The 25,278-nt window shown below is 37.9% G+C and overlaps 1 protein-coding gene across 5 annotated transcripts in view; it reads right to left on the bottom strand.

The window, feature by feature from the left end:
- The window catches only part of HMGN3 (high mobility group nucleosomal binding domain 3), a 28,073-nt gene extending 17,881 nt beyond the window's left edge, over nt 1-10,192 (bottom strand). Inside the window, exon 1 of one of the 5 annotated variants that reach the window (XM_010334145.3) lies at nt 9,984-10,192. In XM_010334145.3, coding sequence (XP_010332447.1) covers nt 9,984-9,998 — 15 coding nt within the window. In that variant the 5' untranslated portion in view covers nt 9,999-10,192. The remainder of the gene's footprint in view (nt 1-9,983) is intronic. The other 4 variants (XM_010334146.3, XM_010334147.3, XM_010334148.3 and 1 more) reach the window with 4 other exon arrangements.
- Nucleotides 10,193-25,278: the final 15,086 nt, after the last annotated feature.

Below are 25,278 nucleotides of genomic sequence, written 5' to 3'. Positions count from 1 at the left end.
TAAAAAAAACTCAAAACACAGATAAACTCACAGTAGGAATTGCCACAGACTGCTGAGGAACTAACCCATAATGCAACAAAGAACAACAAAAAGCTGAACAAGAGTTAGGAGATGCGGTTAACTGAGAAGCTCCACAACTATTTAATAGGCATTTCAGAAGCAGAAGAGGTACCAATAGGAAGGAAAAGATATAATGACTGAGTATTTTCCCAAAGTAAAATCTTGACTCTCCACATTGAACATACACACCAAGGAGCAAACAGAAAACAAAACAAAACAAAATAATATAAGGCATATTGCAATAAAATTACAAAACATAAAGGAAAATGAGAAAAATCCTTAAAGTTATCAGAGTTAAGGCAGATTACCTATAAAGAATTACTTCTCCAGTAACAAATACAAATGTATGAAAATATAGAGTACTATCCAAGGAATTGAGGAAAACTGTCAACGTAGAATTCTATACCTAGCTATCATTCAAGACTGATGGCAAAATAAAGCCATTTCAGAATACAAATATAAAGTGAGTTCACTTCCAAAAAAGCCTTTCTTTCAACAAGAATCTATTACTAAAGGATCAAATTTAGCAATAAGAAAAATGAATCTAGAAGGAACGAAAAGTATATAAGAAAAAAATGTTTAAAATATACTAATAAATCTAATTACTAACTGTAAATAACTATCTATTGTGTGTGTTTTTAAGTTTCAATAGTAATTCTAGAGAAGTTCTATCCTACAGAAATATAACATATAATTTTAGATTTTCTAATTGCCACATTAAAAAAGCATAAAAACAGATGAAATTTATTTTAATATTTTATTTAACTGAATGTATCTAAAACTTCATTATTTCACTTGGTAACTAATGCCAAAAAAATGATTAATGAGATATTTCACAGACTTTTTTTATACTAAATCTTTAAAATCCAGTGTTCATTTTATACTTAGAGCACATTTTTACTCAAATGCTAAATTTTATCAGGAACATCCTAAATATGCATTTAAAATTCATAAACTTTATAGTAGTTTCGCCCAGGATGTTCCAAACATTTACAATTTTCCAAAAGCAGATTCTAATATCAGTTTTTAAATAAAATTAAAAATTCAGCTCCTCATTCTTCTTAAGTACTTAATAAATTCATGCAGCTAATGGCTACCATACTGCACAGCAGAGCTTTAGACAATAACAACCATGAAAGATTGAAGTGGGGTCAGTAGATAAGAAGTTAAAGGATACTATGGTCCTGATTTTGTTCTAGAGGATGATACAGATAGAGAGTAATTTTAGAATTTGTTAAAATAAATTTAAAGTTATTTAAAAATTTTAAAAACAGAAATAAGATCTATAAACTTCGGTGGAATAAAGCACATTTACCAATAAAACGCAGGAAAGTAAAGAACAAAATAAAGTTACTGAAATACCTAGAAGACTTCATGGTAATAATGCTCCTCTCTTACCGAGAACAGGACTGGACCCTGAGGCCAGCCTTAGGGCAGGATCACAAATAATAATGCCTTGTTGGGTAACTTTCTATGACCGGCACCTAGAAACCATGGCACCAGCCTATATTGTAATAAAGACATTTTAAACAAGTGAATACTCATGTTTACATAACTCTTGATTCCTCTCGTTTCATTCATTAGGTATTGCAGTTAAAAATACATGCAATTATCAGAAATAAACATATACATGAAATATTATGGTGTGATGGTTAACAGCAAAATTTCTGAGTAAAACAGCTTTGTCAGAATGCTAGTTCTATCACTTCCTAGCTGTGTGACCCACAGGAAATTTCTTAATCTCACTAAATCCCAATATTTTCCCCTGTGTTTGAGAAAGCTGCAGGGCTCACTGATTAAGATCACAGGCTCTAGAGCCAGACTTCAGAAGTGAAATCCCAACTCAGCCATTCCTTATCACAGGTGCTTTGAGAAAGTCTGTTAACCAGTTGGCACTTCAATTTTCTCATATGTAAAATGAGAATGGGAAGAGGACACAAGTTACTGGGTGGTTGGAAGAATTAACATTATTAATGTAAAGTGCTAAGAACAGCCTGACTCATAGAAAAAGACCTCTCTCTTAGCTGTGAGATGAAATTGCCTCACTGAACTGTTGTGAGAATAAAATGAAATTATACTATAATACTTCCCATACATTTGTACCTAGTAATTTCACATAATTTTATTTGAACTAAGGTACATTATGAATATAAAACACTTAGGTCTGGTACATCCAGGCATTCAATAAATAGCTCAATTTTTAAATTAATTCAATTTTAATAGTAGTAAATATATTTGTGTTATTACTGACATACATTTCTCTTAAAATATTACAGTTTGGAGCCAATTTTGAAATTTAAAACCACTTTTCCATCTTCCTACTTCTGAATGTGTATGTAATTTACTTTATGTGTGACTGAATATGTATTTGCCTTGGGCATATCTAAATGGCCCTGTTTCTGGACATGCCCACAAGGTAGAATAATACTGGATTCAATAAATACCTTGACCAAGAACTGCTACATGACTTGACTGAATTCTTCTAAAAAGACAATGAAATGTACAATAAATAAGTAACCAGTGAAAAGGAATTCAACATTTTGATTTTGTTTGTTAACTTTGACAGTGATTTTTAAATTACTCAGGAGACTAACATCATATTTCAAAACTCTAGGTACTGTGAAAGCAGACAGCTTAAATGATGTTTATTTCAGTCACCATTTCCAAATTGTGCCCTGCAGGAAATTGGAATATATTTAACTCTGGTGTAAACAAAAGCAACATTTTAGGAGAAAAATGTCGGAAAAGAGGACCACTTGGTAACTGATCTTCCAAGGGAATTTTAATGTCATATGAAGATATTTTTAAACATATTTTTTTCTGTGAGAAAAATCAACCATGTAGAAATGCACAAGATTAAAGCTCACACTCTTTCAAAAACACTCCATTTGTTATTTGGTAGTTAAACATGTATTCCTATAATTGCAGTGAATTCGACATCAGGGTAGGATCTACTTGCTCCCTCTACTACTCATTGTGTACACCACTTGTCATCCCACAAAGTGGAGGCCTGGTGCTGTTAGAAGTCTGTTGTTTCACTGTGGTTCTCATAATAATTAAAAAGCTCATCATCACATCGACTATCCATCGATTGTTTTACACACACCAGGCCCTGGGCTAAGTTCTTTGCATTCACCATCTCAATTACTTCTCATAACACTGCAATGAAATACAGCATATCATTACTCCCATTTTACAGATGAGAAAACTGACTCTTAGAGAATTTAGGAACTTAGCAACTTAGGGAGAGGTTAAGGAAGCTACCATAGATCATATAGCTAATAAACAGCAAATACCAGAACCATACTGGAGTTGTCCCCACTATATGAAATAATTAAACCTACTTACAATGAAATGATTAAACTTATTAATTCCTTCCTCTGAAAACAATTTATTCATCCATTTGTTCTACAAATATTTATACTACCTGTGCTAGGTGCTATGGGGCATGAAAGGAAGATCAGAGCCATGAATGAGTTCACGGTAAAGTTAAATTAGGATTACAAAACAAAATTAATTTAAAAATGGGCAATCAATCAAGTAACTTGTGCTGATATAGAAACATGGTGCCAGACAACTTCTGAAACACAACAGGGGGGTTAAAAGCTATAACCCCTGACCCTTTTAACCAAACAACACTCTTTCACAGTGTTTCTTCTTTGGACATTCAGCCTGGCTAAATCATTTGAACGTTCACTGCTCATAGCTTCTCTTGTGGCTCATTATCACTTTCTTCTATGAATTATAAATACTTGTGTATGTGTTCTACCTATCCCATTAGACTGAAAAATTCTTAAAAACAAGGGCACTTACTCATTTGAGTTGAAAAAAACAGTAATTTTTCATTTAATTTCCCAAGGTGATGATATCTTGCATAAAGATGATGCCCAAAGAATGTTTAACATGGAGTGAATGAATAATTAAATGTACAGCCCTACCATTTTGGAGCCTTTACTCAAATATAGATTCCATATCAATATTTAACTCAATTAAATGCAGCAAGTATTTACGGATGTCAGGCCCTTTCATATTCAGACAGAGAAACTCAATATTGCTAAGAAAGCAATTCTTTCCAAACTGATTTTTAGATTCAATTCAATCTCTATCAAAATAATGGCAGGCTTTTTTTTTTTGGTAGAAATATATAAGGTGATTCTAAAATTTACACAAAAACATAAAAGACCAAATAGCCAGAAAAAATTTTGAGAAAAAAGTAACAAAAAGTGAAAAATTGACATTAACAGATTTTTAAATCTTAATATAAAACCATAGTAATCAAGATATCAAGATAGTGTAGTTTTTCCGTCCTTTTGAGACAGGGTCTCACTCTGTTGCCCAGGCTGGAGTATAGTGGCGCAATCTCGGCTCACAGCGGCTTCAACCTCCAGGGCTAAAGAGATCCTCCAGCCTCAGCTTCCTGAGCAGCTGCCACTACAGGTGCACCCCATCACGCCCAGCTAATTTTTACATTTTTTGTAGAGATGAGGTCTTGCTATTTTGCCCAAGCTGATCTCAAACTCCTGTCCTCAAGTGATCCTCCTGTCTCAGCCTCTCAAAATGTTGGGATTACAGGTGTGAGCCACTGTGACTACCCAAGGTAATGCAGTACTGGTATAAGAATAGATACACAGATCATAGAACATAATTGAGTGTCCAGAAATAAAAGTTTACATTTATGACAGAGTTTCAACAAAGGTGCCTAGGCAATTCAGTGGAGAAAGGATGGTCTTTTCAACAAATGGTGCTGAGATAATTGGATTTCTACAGTAAAAAAATAAATTTAAACCCTAATCTCATACCATACAAAAAATTAACTCAAAATGGATCACATACCAAAATATAAGAGTTAAAAGTATAAAACCTCTAGGAGAAAATATCCATAACCTTGAATTAGGCAAAGATTTATTAAATGTAACACTAAATGGATTTCATCAAAATTTAAAACTTGTTCTTCAAAAGACACCATTAAGAAAAAAAAATTTTTAAGTCACAAACTGGGAGAATATAACTACCAATCATATTTACAATAAGGGACTTCTATCTCAGACATATGAAAAACTTACAAATCAATAATAAGACAACCCAACTAAAAACGGGCAAAATATCTGAATAGACATTTCACATATGATATACATTACGCTAGTAAACACATGAAAAGATGTTTATTGTTAGTAGTTATTATAGAACTATAAATGAAAATTCATTAGGACATCTATAAGCAAAAAATGAACAATACCAAGTATGAACAAGTATGTTGGAACCAGAACTCATGCACTCTGGAAAACAGTTTGGAGGTTCCTTAAAATGTTAAACATTGACTTTCATACCACCCACCAGTTCTACTCTTAGAAATCTTCTCAGGAGAAATGAAAATACACGTTCATGCAATAACTTACGTACAAATATTCACGGCAGCATTATTTATAATAATTCTAACCTGGAACAATCCAAATGTCCATTAACTTGTGAAAGGATAAACAAAAAGTAGTATATCCATACAATGGAATACTACTGGACTATAAAAAAAGAATGATGTAATGATACATGCTACAACACATAGTGATTGATCTCAAAGACATTATGCTGAGTAAAAAAAATCAGTCATAAAAGACTACACATTTTATCATTTCTTTTATATAAAATTTCCAGAAATGTTTAATCTAGAGACAGCAAAAGTAGATTAGTGCCTGGGGCTAGGCTGGGAGTGGGGATTGGCTATAAACTCCATGAGGGACCTTTGTGGAATGATGGACATGTTTCAGAACTGGATTATGATAATGGTTGCACAACTTTATACTTTACTAAAAATCCCTGAATTGTATAAATTGAATAGATGAATGGACTTTAAAACATTTATTGAAGTATTATTTACTTATTGTAATTTAGTGTGCTGAATGGCTATATCCCTCAGCACTGGCCAGTACCTACTTTTAATCTTTTTTTAAACCAGATTGGTTATTTTAAAAAATTACATCTCATTACTCTTAATAATGTATATTTTTTTTATTTCTAGTAAAACTAAACATTTGTGTCTACTTGGTCTTCGTTACTTTCCTATAAAGATATACATCTTTTCCATAAGGAAATGTGGGATGCTATCTTTTTAAAATAGCAAACCTTTTTCAGTATATGTGGTACAAACATTTTTTCCCAGTTTTTCATAAATTTAAAATTTTTGTTAACAGTTTTTTTTTGCCATCTTGAAATATTCATTTTCATGTAGCCAAATTTATCTGTGTTTTCATTTACAGTTTCTGTTTTTGGTGTTATGACAAGTAATATTCTTTTTAAAATTAACTATCACAAACCTTGATCACCATTAGTTAAGCATCTCCTGTGCTAATAAGTCCAATGCCACTGCTACTGGGCCTTCCATTTCAAGTAAACAGATAAAAACCTAATTTCGAATTTCAAAGCTAGAGGCAGATGGGCTTTCCTTCCTTAAACCTTTAAGTGTCAAGAGACATGACTGTTTACATGCCAAATTCATGGAAAATTGCCTCGTTAAGAGTTTCTGATGTGATACATTAGGCATTTAAAATAGTTCTAGTGATAAGGAACTGGAAACTACCAATTAAAAGAAAGATGTAAAAATGTATTTCCTGTGGCTAATCATGCCAGGATTGTGATTCTAGGCCTCACTGTCTGATGTCTTTGTACAACATCAAATCATCACATAACAACATGATCACTGTGGGCATTTGTGGATGTGTGACCAGAACAGTCTAGAACTCAGTCACTCATTGTTTCACTACCACCTGAGTCCATGAATGTTATCATTTCCTTTGTAATTCCACTCACCCACCACCCGTTACCTGATACAGGAAACTCACCTTTATTTACATCTCACAAACTTAAGAGATTAATATGCACTGAAGAACTCTTCACTAAGTGCTGTATTACTTCACAAAATACTATAGTATTTATAAGAAACCATTTGACTTAATGTAGCTATGATTATCACACACAAAGACACACATAAAACTTACAAAGAAATGTCATGAGAACATTTTAATATTAATACAGATGGTATTACAGCCCTGCAGTTGCATAACTGAGGGCTGGTCATGTTAAGATACAATCAGGGGAGACATCTGAATACCTGGTAACCAAAAATGACTCTGACTTCTTCTTTGTATGTTTGAGTTATACCCACACTTTTAAGGCCAGCCTAAAGTTAACTTTCTTTCCTTATCTTTCCTACTGCTTGTGGAATCTATAACTACACATTCTGGAACATATGCACAGTCTTATGTTATTCAACTGTTACAAGCTCCAAGAAGGCAAAACCAGTTATGTTCCTATAGCATTAAAACAGGGCTAGGATTCCAGATGTTTTCATTGACTTTATCTGTCCCACTTCTTGCTCTGCAGAACAACTTACTTAAATGCTCATTAAATAACATTTCTTGATTTCTAGGAAAAGTTGATCCAGCGGGCTACAAAGGCAAAAAAAAAAAAAAAAAAAAAAAAAAACTATGGGGACATTTTAAAAGTTTCTTATATCGTAGAGCAGACAGTTCTTTAGCCAAGAAAAATACTGTGTAGCATGTAAATGCTTTGGCAATTACCCCAGCTTTAAAGATGTTGAAGAGCTATGGCATGGATTGCCTCCAATTCTTTTTTGTATCTAAGCAGGCTTTACCTAATGACAGTGGTTTCTCGCATAAGTTCCGCTGAAATTCAGGATTCCATGAGGCTGCTCTAATATTTAACTGATAGATGGGCTGGCAATGATCACTGTGTTTAATCTGAGGTTGTTCTTGCTCAGGTGTCAACTGAGATCTTCAGGCATAAACAGAAAGCCTTCCTATTAATCAAGGAGAAGTTTTCCATCACTGGAAAACACTCTGATGTCCTGAAGGATGACACATAGGTGCCTGTACAGATTTTAGCCCCTAGTGTCAGGACTATTGGCTAGCTTATGCATGAGGTTTCCCTGCCTTCCAAATAAATAAAACCATAATTGTTATTTTACTGTTCTTTTCTTCTTCCCTCCGTCCCCTTGAGAGAGGTAGACAGTTCCCCCGTAATAATAATGGTTTCAGCAACTCCAGCCCTTGAATAAACAGCTATGAAGGGTTCCATCATCAGGGTCCATTATACATAAACTGTGCACACCTAACCTACTGTTTATGTAAACATTTGTCAATAATTCACAGGAAAAAAAGATTGCCCCCTGCTCACTTACTCTGTAACCCGTATCTTGATTAGTTCCTTTATGGGAATGCCTCTACTAGCATTCCCAACCCATCATTAACCTTCAGTCAAAATAACGACAACGGTGACATCATTTAATATTCTAATTCTAGTAAAACAGGGCTAGGAAATACTTTCATAAAATGTAAGTTTAAATAATAAATCTCAAGTATTTCTTCTTAATATGCCATCTGTCTTCTTACACTGGGAGTACCTTTGGATTTCCTAAACTCCTCTTGACTCACCTTTTCCTAAATGAGTATATAATGGGTGAGAATAAGACTTTGGCATCTACAGTATCTGATCAAATCTTCACTAGTAGTTATTGGTTGGTGAGATGCAGGACAATTTATTTCTTTAAGTCTCAGTTGAATGGGGATAACATTGCTCAAGGTGTTTTGAGAATTAAATGAGATAATGCAAGTCAAATTCTGCATAGCCTGAGGCACACAGTATGTGCACAACAAACTAAGAGTTTTAAACACTTTCAATTACTATTATTTTTAAAAAATGGAGTAGGAAGCAAGTTTCCACCCAATTCTCAGTAATAACATATAAGGGAAAAGCTTCTGAGTTTTTTAAACTTCAGCATTTTAAAGTAATGCAGTCACTCTCACACACAAATTAGTCCACGGTCTTTGATAAAACAGGATATTAGGTATAATTTTGCTTCAAACTGAATACCCACACTCGTTGACACCGTTGGAAACACTGAGGCTGGCGGTGGGAGGATGCAAGGCACTTGCTCAGGAACCAGCCATCACACCCTGGTTTCTCAGGGAGGAGGAAAGCCTTCCCTTCTTTCCCTGGGAAAGTCGCAGCCCCACCCCGAGGCAGATTTGTGTCTCCGAACGTGGTACTCGGCGTCCGGGGCCTGCGCAGAAGGGGACGGTCCGCAAGGGGTGGAAGATGGGACACAAATGACTCCAGTTCGCTTTACACGCAGAGGGGCGGACGGCGCACGGACCCCGCCTTCCCCAACTGAGTGTGGGTTCCAGGCACTGGGGAGGACCTGTTGGCCCCCTGACCTTGGACGAGCCATATTGGATACCCTGGCGCTGTCCCGCCTTCCACGCCGCCAACTCCGCCGCTCTCGCCGTGAAGCGCGGGTAGGTCCAGGCCGCCAGGCCCCGCCTCGCCGGCCCCCAGCCCTGATTGACACTGGAGTTGGTACATACGGGTCTGCGCGGAGGCGAGCAGGAGGGTGAGCGCTATTTTAAACATGGCTTTCTGTCTCCCTTAGCCTCGGAGCCACCACGGCGGCCGCAGCCAGCCGCGGGCGCAGCCGCAGGGGAATAATCCCAACATCTGCCCGATTTATTTTCTTCCCTCTCCCTATGTTTGGACGTGTTTCTCTCCCTGCTCTGTTTTTCCTTCACACTAATTCGCAACCTGGCAGTTTGCAAAAAGGAAACTCCCCTTCGGCATGGAAAGCCGCTTTTGCTTCTTGTTGTCGGGGGAAACCATTCCAGCAAGAATGAGTTCAAAAAGAGGGGAAACCGTGTCGCTGGAGAGAAAGTAACATTCAGAGATCGACGAGGACAGAGGGAGGGGGAGAGGGAGAGAGGAATGTCTGCAACAGGCATCTAAAAACAAGTGTGGAGGAGCAGAGATTCCCCATTCCCAGGTTACTACCGCGCGCGTTCTGCGCGAGCCATTGCAATGCCAGGATTCACTGTAAGCACAATTTTAAGGCCTTTTAAATCTTTTTTGGTAAGACTTACCTTTCTCTTCGGCATAATGACTATGTTGGTGAAGCAAAAAGTAAAGCAACCGGCTGGAACTGCTGGCGCCGCCGCTGGATGCTGCCTGTGCTGCTGCAGCTGCTCACACGCAGGGCACCGCGTAGCCCGGCCTCTTCGACCTGCACCTCCGCGGCTCCCTCCGGGGGCCCTCTGCTCGCCTCCCTGCTGCTCCAATGAGGAGCCCCGCCAGCCGGCCGCGAGGCCCCATTGGCCGAGGCAACGTTCTAAATTCCACGAGGGCACGCCCACCTCCGCGCGCGGTACGCGCTGTTGTAGTTTCCACTTCACCGAAAAATCTGCCTGGCGACTGAGCATGCCCAGTTCAACTAGTAGCCCCCAGGCCACACAATCCTGAAGTTTCATTGTTTCACTGCTCTCTCTTGGAGATTGTAAGAGTAAGAACAGTGTGTTCCTTCATAGGAAGGAAAAAGAGTAACAATGAACACGTAAACTTTATAATGTAAGTATATACACAGCAGGTACTTTATACATTTCCTACCCATAAAGACTTTTAATGAGTGTTACATGATGGGGACCTGTAAAGAGTGGGAAGGTACTCTGTTCTGGAAGAGCGTGGCAACCTCTAAACGTCTCCGTTTCCTCCTCTAGATATGCAGTGACAACAGTCCCTAAAATAACTTAGCTCTAATTTTCTAAAATCTGTGATTATAAATCACTCACTAATTCAGCCAACTTCAAACTAGATGTGAACAGGAATAGGACATGTTTATTATGTAAATTAGGAAAAGAAAGAACAAGGTAAAAACTGATTATTTTATATTTGAAACATATTTGAATCACACCTGTCATGTTCCACCTTATGCATGTTTCTTAACGTTCTGCAAGGCATAAAATGAGCGTTGCAAAAATACTTCTGAATTCATTTTATGAGACCAGATTTACTCTGCTATCAAAACCAGTCAAAGACTTCAAAAGAAAAGAGAGTCACAGACCAATATGTCTCATAAAACAGACACAAGAGTCACGAACAAAATTTTAGTAAATGAAACTCAACAACATTTAAAGGGACAATACATCATGACCTGTGGGGCTTATCTTGGGAATGCAAAGTTCCTTTTTTAATATCTGAGAATCAATCAATATAATTTGCAGAATTAATAGAATAAAGCGGGAAACAATCATTTTAGCACATGCAGGAAAAGTGCTACTTGAACAGGTAAGCTAATTGTGATGAACACATAGAGTGGAATACTACTCAGCAATAAAAAGGAATATATTTTCCTACATGGATGAATATCAGAAACAAAACTCTGCATGAAAGATGTCAACTACAAAAGATTACAATGAATGACCTCATTCATAGGAAATTATAGAAAAAGCAAAATTGGGCAAAGTTAGTTTCAGAATCAGTAGGCAAAGCTCACATCTGTCGAAGCCTTTTATAAATATGGCCAAATCCACTTTGGTAACACAGAGGCTGCAAATACGTATTAAAAATATCTTCAAAGAATGAAGTTTAATATTTCACTTTTTCTGTAATAATTTTCAGAATAAATTAATTGATCTAGCACACTCCAGAGGTAGTTAATGACTTTCTTTTTTGGAACATCTTTATGAACTCATGGATTTTTATATATTTGGTGTGCATCAGTGTATTGCTATCATTATTATTACCTTTTTAATGCTCATGTTACCACATCTTTAACCAATGCATGCCACTTCAAATTAGTGCCTGTGTTCTTTTGATAGGATCCCAACTATTTTTGATAGATTCCCTGTTCTTAGACATTCAGCGAATGACAATAGTATACTCAAACAAACTAAGATAAAATCCAGTTGCTTAGAGCTAGATAAAAGTTTACAGGTTAATAATTTTACCATTAAAATAATATTTATCATGAAGATTTATTGCAAGAGATTAGTCTGCCAAGTGCTTGATTGTTAAAAAAAAGTCAGTGAAAATATTTTTAATAAGATATGTGTGAGAAGGATACTGAGTAGCACTTGCAATCTGGATGGCTATGTTTCTTTATGGGGATGGAAAAGTGCCACATTAAAGGTAGTGCCTTGTTAATTTTTTTCAAGACCAAACAGTCCGATCAACAACAGCAAACAAAACTGTAAATGTTTTTGCTGCACATAATAAAAATTATCCAATGAAATTCAAGTTTGCTTGTTAGATAAAGAAAGTTGACTGTGGGGACCTTGAGTACTTGGAACCTTTAGTTCATTTACAAGTTATGAAAATAACAGTTTTGGTTGAAAAACAACAGCATCACTTATCTTTCCTTTGATGTAGATTGCACCTATCTGAGCACTATTCTAGGAAATGAAGTGTTCTCCCTTGTACCTCGAGTAGCCTTCAGGATATGGGAAAGTCAACAGAAACCTCTACTGGTGGCCCTGGAGGTAAGAGGAGTAGGCAAAGAGAATGATTTGGCGGGTAGCTAGAATTCTAGGCTAAGAGATAAAGACATCTGGGCAGAAATGAGCATGTCACATACAAGACAGTGAGGAGGTCAAGCTGGTAAGAAGTACAGACTCATTTATTTATTCCATCGAGCATTTCTACTATTTTGGAATATCAGCCTCTAAGACAGTAAAAGTAGGTTGCATATACTATAGCTAAGATAAACATGGATAAATTAACAGAGTTACTAAGAAAGAAGGAAGAAAAAAATAGTGAACAAACTTGTTTTCCAATTCCAGCTCCTCTCCTCTTTTTTCCTACTCAAAACTGTTGGAACTGTACACCTACTCCACATATTTCAAACAGCAGGGCAAAAGCATTTATAGTGTCATGACTATCATTAAGGAAAAGAAAGAGACAGAGACAATGACAGACACACACACATACACATACACAGAGAGAGAGAGAAAGAAAGAGAGAAGGGAAGGATAAGAAAAGCAAAGAAAGGGCCGAGCATAGAAAATATCAGAGTGTATTTCACATGGTAAAGATAAATAATGTTTCATAAGATACTTGTTTCTATTGTCCATATGTGCTCATATAAACACATCAAGAACACATTCATGTATGTGTGTGCATTAGATTGTGACATGAAATGTATTTTTAGTATGGTGTTGATCAAAAAAATTGAATGCCACTGCCAATGAATCTTGTGGATCTTTGGCATTCCAAAAATGCTTAATATTAAAATTGCTTTAGAGGCAGGATCTTAGTCTGCTGCCCCAGGCTGGCATGCAGCGGCACAATCATAGCTCACTGCACCTCAGACTGCTGGGCTAAAGAGATCCTTCTGCCTCAGCCTCCTGAGTAGCTATGTAGTTGTAAGCCACCACACCAGGCTCGAAAGGAAGTTTTCAAAGGAGAGAATAATTTGCAAATCACCTCCCTTTTGATTCTCTTTTCCTCCTTTAGGCAGACACAGACAGGGTCCCTTAGGCTTTTGTTGTAAGTAATGACAAATTACTAGTCAAGTCAGATCTAGAATCTACATATTGTTGCTTCTGATAGTTGCAACTGTACACCTACTTTGCATTTTTCAGACAGTAGGGCAAAAAAAATGATAGTCGTGACTCTCATTAAGGAATAGAGACAGAAACACACACACACACACACACACACAAACACAAACACACAGAGGGAGAAAGGAAGAAAGGGGAAAAGTGAAAATGATAGTGTGTTGCTTCTAATAGTTTGTAATTCCAGATTAAGTTACTATTCTTCCATAAATAGGCCAAAAAATTACACAGTGAAGAATTCAGGTGTGTAACAAAACAACATCAAAAACAACAAATAAGAGGTGGCAAAAGAATATTTTGTTTGTATTTTCTAGTCCAGTCTCTACTTTGATTGGGTGCTAACTTTTGAAGAGACCAAGGTTAGTTTTTACAAAGCAAAAAGGAGAGTCCAAGAGCCAATGGTCCCAAATCCAATGAGCAACCTAATAACACTGCAGATACCCAGGCCTCAACTCCATGGTATTAAATGGCTAGGCTTGGGAATCTGCATTTTCAAACGAGCTTTTCATGTGTTGCTTACACTATAATTTGGAAATTCCAGACTAGGCCCTTGCTCTTAACAAATATTTGCTGAAGGCTGCTACTTAGATTATGATGACAGATATCTATAAAAGCCTGTGGACTTCTTAACACACTTCCGGAGCAGGAGCATAATTCTGTGAGTGAAACTTGCCCCGCAGACCTTACTTTGTGCTTTTGCTCTATCTCAGTTTTGCTGGGCACAGCCTGGTTATTTCACATTCTTCCTCTTCTCTAGTTGCAAGAAACCTAAAGAATAATTAAAAACTACACACATCCGGATACCTAGAAAAGTACATTCTTCTTCCCAGGCAGCCCTCTAGGCACCTCCTTCGGCCCCCATGAAATGAAAATTCCTGACCCCAAATCCTCAAAGGGAACTTACCTTGGCCAAAGCCCCACAAGCCACATCCTTTCAAGGCTAAATGTTAGTGATTGCATAAGCATATCTCAACCATATTAATAACAAGAGGAGTCAGGGTATTCTGTGACCTTCCAAGGAACTCACTCTTTGTTTTCCCAGCCTTTGATCAAATTAATATTTGCTCAGATTCTTTACTGCAGGTATGTTTTACACAGTTTTCCCATCCCTGGTACTTTTCAGGTTCAATCTCTGTGGTATTTACCTCTCCTTCTTGCTCCTGCTGCTTAAGCTCGTAAGACTGTGATTAATTTTCTCTTTGTAGCTCCCAAATGACTATTTGGGGATGAATTAGATACGATCAGTGGCTAGAACCAGGGATTGGACTACACTGGTTTAGCCATTCCTTTCTGTCAGATTGTTAGCATGGCTGGTGCCAAGAGCCATCTAGGCTCAAGGAGGTGAGAAGGTTAAGGGAAGGAAATCCCCAAAGTTCATAGTGAGGACACAGCAAAGTAAGGACTCCATCCCATCCCATTAGGTAACAAGCCACACGCTGCAAGGTGCCAAAAACCAGTTAGCGGTTGTTGCAGAGCTCTCCAACTGAATTGTACATTCTCAGTGCCAGTACACTCTCGAATACGACCACACCCTCTTCTCTAAGCTAGCAATTTTGACTACCCATTTTTGGTGTCTTCTATGTTTCTTCAAATCTCAGAATCCCTGGGAGCTTGTAAGGAACATCCCTGTCACTACTCCCAAGGGTCCTGCCTTTCAGAGATACCATACCATTTTCCTTTTCTCAATGAAAGCAAGAAAATGCTGGTTTGGGAAAATGAGAACTGAATGAATCATTCTGAAAAATACCATATAGCAACTGGAGATGATTTTCAGGTTAGTTTGGTTAATAACTCTTACAATTCTCAAGCACTAAGAAAGCGTTAGCCAATAAAATGAGTTTGGCCAGGTTAGAATTAATTCCAGCCACCAGGCAATACATTTTTGTCCAGGAGTGGAAAACTAGGCTGGAAATGTGCCATCATCTTCAAGGCTGCTTATCTGCATAGGATTTTTGTTGTTTTCAAAACATAGGATTGTGCTACTCATACAAAAAATCTCTCATCCTTTTCCACCTTCTCATTCCCATTTCCACTTCTGCTCTCTGGAATCGTAAGCAAATGGATTCTTTTTCTCCCCCCATGACTAAATAATCCAATTTACTTCTTAACATGTCAAAAAAATTTTTAAGTTTTAACCATTTTAAAAATGCTTATCACAAGTTTGGAATTTGCAGTCATAGGCATGAATTCAAATCTCAAGCTATTGAGCTACCACCACATTACTCAACCTCTTTGAATCCTGGTTTCCTTATTGTAAAATGAAAAAAATAATGTCTAGTCAAGGTAGATATTGCTAGTTACCTGCCCAATATTAACGCTAGCTTTCTTCCTACTAACAGAATTCTGATTTTGGCAATAGGCCTGGTCAAAACAAAACAATCTTCAGTTCCTCCAGCTCCCTGGCAGATAGAGGTTGCTATGTGACACCTTTGGGGCTAATGAAATGTATGAGGAAGTCACAAGGTGGTTGTGTAAACACCACCAAATAACAGGGCAAACCTAGCCAGGCAGCTAGCTGCCTTGGACCTTGGTTCTTTCTCTTCTTTGATCCTGGAAATTGCTAACAGTGTCCGGAAGTAGAACAGCCATCTATGTCCAAAAAGAGAAGGGTCACATTTAAGGATGAAAGAGCACCAAGGCAGGCCTTGAGGTCTCTGCAGTGGCCCCAGATTGCCCAGCTTCAGTCTACCTTTAACATTTGGAAAATAAACACCACGTTTGATCAAGCCACTTTAGGTGGATGTCTGTGATGTGAAGCTGAATACTATCCCTAACTGATACACTGCTTCATGGAACTGGTGTGAAAATTGAAGATGATAAACCACCAAACTGGGGGAATGTGCATATGCCTGAAGGATGATGCTTAACATATTTGTTTGAAGCAATTATATTATACTCCCCCTAAAATGATAAAAGAGAGCACAGAAAATATTTAACTTTTCCTGAATCCCTAAGGGCCTGATTATGAACAGTTAGCATAAACCTCTTAAAATTACTTTGAAGTAGGCAGGGATAAAAATGATTAAAAGAAGTATTCTATTGTTGCCATAGAATATGGTGCTACATAATATGGTCTATTCCTGTGTTGTACCGATGTAAATGCTGGATTGTTGCTCATGTGCCTCCCTACACTCCAGATGCTGGAGTTCCCACTGCAGCTAGGGTTCTGGATGTAATCTGCATTTGGCTAATTAGATGCACTAACATAACATATAGACAGTGGAGGTTAGGAAGAGGCCACACTTTTGCTACATCTGTGGTGTCTGCTGCTTCTATTTTTCCTAAAATGACATCAGCAAAGATCCCAGGCACTAGCACTGTGGGTTTGGAGAGGCACGTCTCCTTGTGTTCACTCTGTAGCAAGTGAGGTATGGTCTGAAATTGGCAGAGATAGGGGCTTCATGATTGGGAAAGTATTTTTATTCTTATACAGTCCTGATACTAGTGAATTCCTGCTTGCAAAAGAGACATCACTCTTTTGATGACCTTGTTCTGAGTGTGACTTTGGGAGACTTTTCTGAAAGGTCAACCCACAGTCTGGCTCTTTAGTCCTCTGAGCTATCCTATAAGCTATTGAATCTTTGAAACCTTTTTTCCTTAAATTAGATAGAGTGGGTTCTGCTCTCTACAACTGAATCCAGAACTACAGCGCTTCCTTTAGTGTTGCTTACCAAATCTTTCCAGATTTCAGACACATGCTTGGCTAGTCTCAATGGCTTGTGCTTGTAATCCTAGCACTTTGGGAGGCCAAGGTGGGTGGATTGCTTGAGCCCAGGAATCTGAGACCAACCTGGCAACATGGTAAAATCCCATCTCTACCAAGAAAAACCCCACAAATATTAGCCGGGCATGGTGGCATGTGCCTGTAGTCCCATATACTGAGGAGGCTTAGGTGGGAGAATCGCTTGAGCCAGGGAGGTTGTGGAGGTTGCAGTGAGATGAGATCATGTCACTGCACTTCAGCTTGGGTGACAGAGTCCAACCCTGTCTCAAAAACAAAACAAAAAACTCTACAGAACAACAAAAGCTACACATTCTCCTCTCACTGGAGCTCATTATGGAACCAGATGTTGATATGGAGATTGCCCATGTGTGTCTTTCAGTGATCACAGTGAACAGAACCCTTTGAAGACCACCCCCTGCAATGGACATAGAGCTATCAAAGCTGGAAGTGAACCTTTTATTTAAGCTGCTGAGATTGAGGGAAATTTGTTTCCACAGGACTATCTATCTTGTCCTGAAATGATAGAACTTAGAACCTAAGAGAAAGGTGCTGCTTTAATAATAAAACAAACCCTAAAATACGTGGCATTGGCTTAACAGCTGGTCAGAGGAATCAAGCATACTATTACTGAATCCTGGAAGAATGGAAATTCATTTCTCTAGTGGGGAAAAATTTTGTAAGACTACTGCCTAGAGTAATTTGAAGGCAAAAGGCATATCTAACCTTAGGGAAGAGGTTGAAAACAGATGATCATTATTGTTTATTGCTTATTATCAACTGTAGTTAATTAGATATTATAAGAAAAATATATGTTCAGAGAAGACTTGGTCAGTTTGTAAGAACAGATGAAACAGACTTAGAGAATCTACAAAGTCAAAAACTTACAAGGTTGGAAAAGGCACCTGCTTCTCAGTCTAAATAATGAAAGGTAAAATTGATCCTTTGAGCAACAAAAGCACATTGAAACTCAGCTTTGTGGCAAGGATCAGATCACTGATTGTGAATTAGGGTGTGGTGTCCAGTAATTCCTTCAATTAGACCAAGCAGCCTAGAATGACTTAAACTGGTTCATGGGAAAAGGTGTAGCTGTCACTGCTAGGCACAAGAAACCTATGACTGGGGGAGAGGAGACAGAGGGAGAAGAGGGAAGAGGGAGGGAAAACAGAAGTGCTGGGGCAAGAAAACACAGAAGTATGGCAAAGAAATATGTCTAGAAAGGAAACATGGGAGTAAGTCAAAAGACAACCAAGGTTAATTTTGCAAGATAGTTTTACTGCTAAACAAAGGCTCTAACCTGGATTAAATGTGATTGTTGCAATTTGAGACTTAACATAGCTGTTGGACTCTCCACCAATGATAGGCAGGAAGCAGGCTGAGAAAGCTGGTCAATTTCTAAAACAGACATATCTTCAGTGCCTATTCAAACAAGCCTGAAAGAGGACTTTCCTAAAAGGAGAATCCAAGAGTCATGGAGATCAGTGGACAGGGGAACTCCTTTTAGGAAATCCAGCCTATTCAAGGAACATTTCCAGTAGGGAGTTTAAAATATCTGCCAAGTCTAAAAATTGTTACAGGCCAATGACTGCCGTAAGTTTCCCATTCTTCCACTTTATAATGTGAGTATTTATTGAAGTTATCTTGACTCTGTTCTACCACTGGATAATGTGTGAGTGGGAGGTGACAGGGCCAGGTCTCTGGATCAAAAGGAGATACACACAGACCTGTTTTACAGACTCCTTCACATTATCCCCTCACATAACGACTACCACACATCATCCAGGGATCCGGGGTTTTGAAGTTGATGCCATCAATGAGACTTGTGTTATCTTCCCTCAGCGGAAAGTAAAGAATGCAATTTATTTGTGGGAAGGAAGATGAAGTAAGTATTTCATGCTCCGAAAGTGAAGACTCCAATAGTCGTTACTGCTATTCACCATATATTTCTGCTTTACTCCTTCATGACAGTATTATACTTCCCTTCCCCATCTTTAAAAGATAGGTATAACTAGGTAACTTGCTTTGGCTAATTAAATGTGAACAGAAGTGATGTGTGTCTTTCCTGAGCATCATTTTTTTTTTTTTTTTTTTACTGTGGCAAAAAACACATAAAATTGACCATCTTAGCCATTTTTAGTATGAAGTTCAGGAGTGTTAAGTATATTCCCATTGTTGTGAAGTTGATCTCCAAAACCTTTTCATGCTGCAAAACTTAAAACTCTATACCCATCAAACAACTTCCCTTTTCCACCTCCTCCAGCCCCTGGTAACCACCATTCTTCTTTCTGTGTCTATGCATTTTACTCTTCTATGTCCCTCATGTAAGTTAAATCATACAGTATTGGTCTTTTTTTTTTTTTTTTGAGTGGTTTTTTTTCACTTAGTGTAATGTCCTCAATGTCCTCATGTTGTAATATGTAACAGAATTTCGTCCATTTTTGGAGGCTGGGTAATATTCTATTATATGAATATACCACATTTTATTTATGTGTTCATCCATCAGTGGACATTTGTGTTGCTTCTACCTCTTGGCTACTGTGAATAGTGTTGCTATGCTGAGCACCATCATTAAGAGCCAGTGGGTGATTCACTATACTGCCCTCATCTTTTATTTATTTATTTATTGCATTTTAGGTTTTGGGGTATGTGTGAAGAACATGCAAGACTGTTGCATAGGTACACACAGGACAGTGTGATTTGCTGCCTTCCTCCCCATCACCTACATTTGGCATTTCTCCCTAAGCTCTCTCTCCAAAACTCTCTACCCTCTGCTGTCCCTCCCCTATTTCCCTCTGACAGACCCCAGTGTGTGATGCTCCCCTCCCTGTGTCCATGTGTTCTCATTGTTCAACACCTGCCCATGAGTGACAACATGCAGTGCTTGATTTTCTCTTCTTGTGTCAGTTTGCTGAGAATGATGGTTTCCAGGTTCATCCATGTCCCTACAAAGGACACAAACTCATCGTTTTTTATGGCTGCATAGTATTCCATGGTGTATACGTGCCACATTTTCCCTATCCAGTCTACCATCGATGACTGCCCCTGTCTTTTGCTGCCATGAGCGAGGAATCATATACAAAGATGGGCTCCTCTCCACCTGGGCTTTTGAATTATCAAAATGAGCAGAGCTCCTAGCTGACCCAAGATGGACATGTAGAGTGAATGAGAAATAAGACTTTGCTGTTTTGAAGCCATAGAGATTTGGGAATCCTTTTTCTTTTCCTAGTGAAAACTGCTAAGGTTTTAAAATTAAAACTTGACTCTTCAAAGTCTGCAGAGAAGAACTTTGATCAGAGTCTCCCATAATGGAGAAAGCTGATGTATTTGAGCCCTGTAACTCTCTTGTCTCCTGTAGTTAACACCTTCTTCTTGAGTTGGTGGGGGTGGGAGAGTAGGATGGATGGCCATATCCGTAGCTTCTCCTTCTTTAACTGGCCAAAGTCTGGAGAAATCACAAATCCTGTTTTCTCGTTCCTCATCCATTTATCTCTTTTTCTATACTCTGAATTGGCAACTTCATTGCACTCTGTATTTGGTAGGATTAGCCTTGGTTGTCAGTATCAAAACCCCCAAGTAAAAATGGCTAGGAAAATAGAGTTAATATTTCCCCTCACATTAAAAACACAGGGTTGACATAGTGGTTCCACAACTAACTGGAACACACTCTTCTGTCTCATTACTCTTTCACCTTCATTATTCACTTGTATCTTGGTTAAAGATGTCTAATCTACCTTCATTCCTCATATGTGCATTTTGGCCAGCAGGAAGGATAAAAGATAAAGAAAGGCCCTTCCTCTTTAAAGGCAACTTCCAGAAGCTGCATATATCACTTTCATTTACATCCCGTCATAGAATTTAGTCACATCAAAGGAAGTGGAGAAACACGGACTTTACTCTGTGCAATGATATTCCAGGTCTTTAGTAAATGACATGAATATTTACAGTGATATTCCCAGTTTTTAGTAAATACTTGTGATGAAGAAATAACATTGATATTGAAGTATAATTAGCTATGGTAGGTAGAATAATTGTTCCCCAAAGATGTCTACATCCTAATACTAGAATATTTCTGTAAATACATTGTCTTTCATGGGAAAAAGGATTTTGCATTTATGATTAACGTAAGAACCTTTAGACAGGCAGATTATCCAGGTAGGCCCAATCTAATCACATATATTCTTAAAAGCAGATAATTTTTCCAAGCTATGGTCAGAAGGGAGCTAAAATGAGGGTCAGAGATTCCGTGTGAAAAGGACTCAACCCACCATGGCTGGCTCTGAAGATGAAGAAAGGGAACCATTGGCCAAGGAATGTAGGTGGCCTTTAGAAACAGGAAAATGCAAGGATATAGACTTTCTCCTAGGCTCTCCAGAAAGGAACTCAGACCACCGAACACCTAATCTTAGCCCAGTGAGGTCCAGGCTTCTAATCTATAAAATTGAAAGACAATAAATTTTTATTATCTTTCAATTATTTCAAGATAATAAGTGTCAAAATTCTAGTCTATAAAATTGAAAGAAAATAAATTTTTGTTAAGCCAGGAGTCCTCAATCCTCTGGCCATGGGTCTGTGGCCTATTATCTGTTCATTCATCTGTTATCTGTTAGGAAGTGGGCCGCACAGCAGGAGATGAGTGGCGAGTGAGCGTTACTGCCTGAGCTCCACCTCCTGTCAGATGTGTGGTGGCATTAGATTCTCACAGGAGCATGAACCCTATTGTGAACTGCACATGTGAGGGATCTAGTTGCATACTCCTTATGAGAATCTAATGCCTGATGATCTGAGTTGGAACAATTTCATCTTGAAGCCATCTCCCACCCCACCTCTGAGTCTGTAGAAAAATTGTCTTCCACAAAACTGGTCCCTGATGCCTAAAAGGTTGGGGACCACTGGTTTAAGTCACTAAGTTTATGACAATTTGTTATAACAGCAATAAAAAAACAATACATTAACAGCTTCAGCCACAGTGCCTTCTACTTTGGCCACCCAAATATCCGCACACACTTTTTTTCCACACATAGACTGCACTCATCTTCTGTCCAAAGAAGAAACCCATCCATGTCTTTCAGTTACAGTGTCCAGCTCAAAGTCTAACACCTCCAGGAAATATTCAGTCCTTTCTATCAGGTCTGGATGTAGTTAACTTATCTACTCCCCAAATACCTAATATACTGCAATGGGGTAGAAAGAGTCATTCTCTCTCTTTTCTGTAATTTTTTTTAAGATAGAGAGAGGGTCTTGCTATGTTGCCCAGGCTGTTCTTGAACTTCCAGGCTCAAGTGATTCTTTCACCTGGCTCTCCCAAAATGCTGGCATTATAGGCATGAGCCACTGTGCCCAGCCAAAAACTCATTCTCTAGCACAAAGTTCCTTGACTGGCTCATTTAGCAGCCTTGATGACAGGTTTTCCTCTTCAAGATGATTGGTTATGGAAAATCATTACTTATCAGAACATGCAACTTCAGAAAGATACAAATTCTGCCTAACTTCAGGCCTTTGCAACCTGTGCCCCACACAGGGTCATTATATGTGGACAATAGAAACTAGGGCTTCTTCCTAGATCTTTGATCTCATCTAGAATTTTACCCTAGGCTGACTAGCATGTTTTTCTGGACCAAAGAGAACAATCTTGATAAGGTTTCACATCTGCTTTTGACCCTAAAATGAAACTATAAGAAATTTTAGTTCAAAGGCATGGATTAACTGACTTTACATAAGAATAGTTTAAAGAGCTTAAGCCCCACAATTTGAGAATCAGCATCATCCCCAGTGTTTGGGCCCATTTGTAAGAAATCCATTTGCTGCTTTCCCCTATGTAGAGACACAGTGCCTAGTGTGTCATTGCCTTTAGCCTGGAGAAATAATCTTCACCTCAGATATTGATATACCCCTTCTTCTTTCTCAAATATATAGAATCCCTGTATCCTGTTAATTTTCCCCTCTATCAATATGGCAAAATTAAAATGAGTAGTATTCTGCTCCTGTTAAAATGTAGAAAGTTATGACAGTCACTCTCACCTTTAACTGGAAAAAAAACTGGATAAACTGAGAGAATCATTTTTAAAATGACAGCTATTGAATACAAAAAAATTCTAAAGGAACTAAATTCAAAAGAGGGATCAAATCCTAGAAATTTATATAAACACACAAAAATAACAGAAATGTAATCAAATTTTGAAAAATCACTCCAAAGGATTATTTTTCCAGACAAAATAAAAATATTAAATTAATTTATTAAAATCTATTCTTAATAAGCTTAATTTTATGTGTTTTCTTGATAGGAGAATATAACTTAATTTAATTGCTAGATTTTATTCAGATATTGATTTTTTAAGCACTTGACATAACTAATAATGGATCACATAATTTTTCAGCATAAATAATAAAATGTAAACTATTTTTGCTTACTTCTCACACACGAAACCATGAGGAACAAATATAAACAACATCCACAGATCAACAGCAACGCATAGCCATCAGCAGGCCACTTCTTGAAATAGTCTGAGATTGAGCCATCGAGCAAGAGAAAGTCCTTGATTCATAGCTGTCTATGTGTATAGTTTTGTGGCACTGATTTAGCATGTATTTTGTGTACCTTTGGTGAATTCAGTGGCCATGATGCTCATTTGATGCCCCTCTCAAATCCAAAACGCAATGAGAGGAATTAAATAGTATTAAGAAACGAGATTTTATCAGGTAGGATTGAGTTTTGGAGGCCCATATACCATTTCAATATTAAGATTTTTTGAACATCCCCCAAGAAATAATTTTTGCCCAATTGAGTGCAATAGTGTACTCACTGAAAATGCATAATGTAAATGAATTTAAACCAGTGATAGGATATATTTATACAATTAATATTTTGAATATGTATTTGCAGTACAGAAATATTTTCCCTTGAATTGTATAACCTTTTTTGTTTTTTAAACATGTAAGTTATATTTACAAGAGATAACTCCCCCAGCCTGCCCCTAAAAGTTTTGCTAATTTGCTTACAGAAGTCAGAGACTCAAAACTCATTTAATAGAAATTCATTTTGAAGCACACTTTTCCTAGGCACCTCAGGGATTATCTTGGGCTATAGTGTCCAGCCCCAGATATTCGGATAATTACAAATATAATAATGCGTGTTGAAAGCTTTTTTTTTTTTGAGATGGAATCTTGTTCTGTATCCCAGACTATAGTGCAGTGGCTCAATCTTGGCTTACTGCAACCTCTGCCTCCCAGGTCCTGGTTCAAGCAATTCTCCTGCCTCAGTCTCCCAAGTAGCTTGGATTATAGGCACACACCACTGTGCCCACCTATTTTTTGTATTTTTAGTAGAGACTGGGTTTCACCATGTTGGCCAGGCTGGTCTTGAACTCCTGATCTTGTGATTCGCCTACCTCGGCCTCCCAAAATGCTGGGATTACAGGCATGAACCAGTGTGCCTGGCCATTGTAAGCTATTTTTAATGTTTCAAAATGCCTAGACAAAATCATACTCTGCCTGGACTTTGTTTCTCTAATATGTTCAGTCAGATAGGTCTTTATTCTGTAAAAACAGGACATCAATTCCCTGACATCTCCTTGCAGCCCATTCATGTATCCTGCTTTCTGCCTCCCACAGCTCCCCTTTTTTGTTCACCACCATGCCTAACCCCCTTAGATATTTGTCAGAATATTAAAAAAAACAAAAATTACTGCTTAAGTAAATTTTTCTAAATATAATATTTTGAAGCAGAAAGTTTATGATTAAAAGTTATTAACAGGAGAGCTTAGTAGTGAAAATGTTTCAACTACTGATTTATTCTAACTTTCTACTGAGGTATAAAGAGGTCAAATGCATTTTCCAAGACCATGCAAATGGTTAATAATAGAGGCAGGATTAAGTCCCGAATTTCTGACTAAAACCTGTTATACGTTGCTCTCCTCAGCATCAACAACACTAAACACTTGTACGTAAATGGCATGAAGGCCATTTTCTATGGATACAGGTTAGTGGTTGCCTTTTCCATTTCCCATGGATAAGGCTTATGAGAGCTAATTTTGCCTGGTTTGGTGTATGCCAGGGTACTGTCTTCAGCCCAGAGCACAGCAGAAGGCAGGGATGCAAAATGCTGGTGCA

The sequence above is a fragment of the Saimiri boliviensis genome, chromosome 4 (genome assembly GCF_048565385.1).
Source record: "Saimiri boliviensis isolate mSaiBol1 chromosome 4, mSaiBol1.pri, whole genome shotgun sequence".
Taxonomy (NCBI): domain Eukaryota; kingdom Metazoa; phylum Chordata; class Mammalia; order Primates; family Cebidae; genus Saimiri; species Saimiri boliviensis.
The sequence above is the reverse complement of the archived record's forward strand: the minus strand, read 5'-3'. Positions and strand labels throughout refer to the sequence as shown.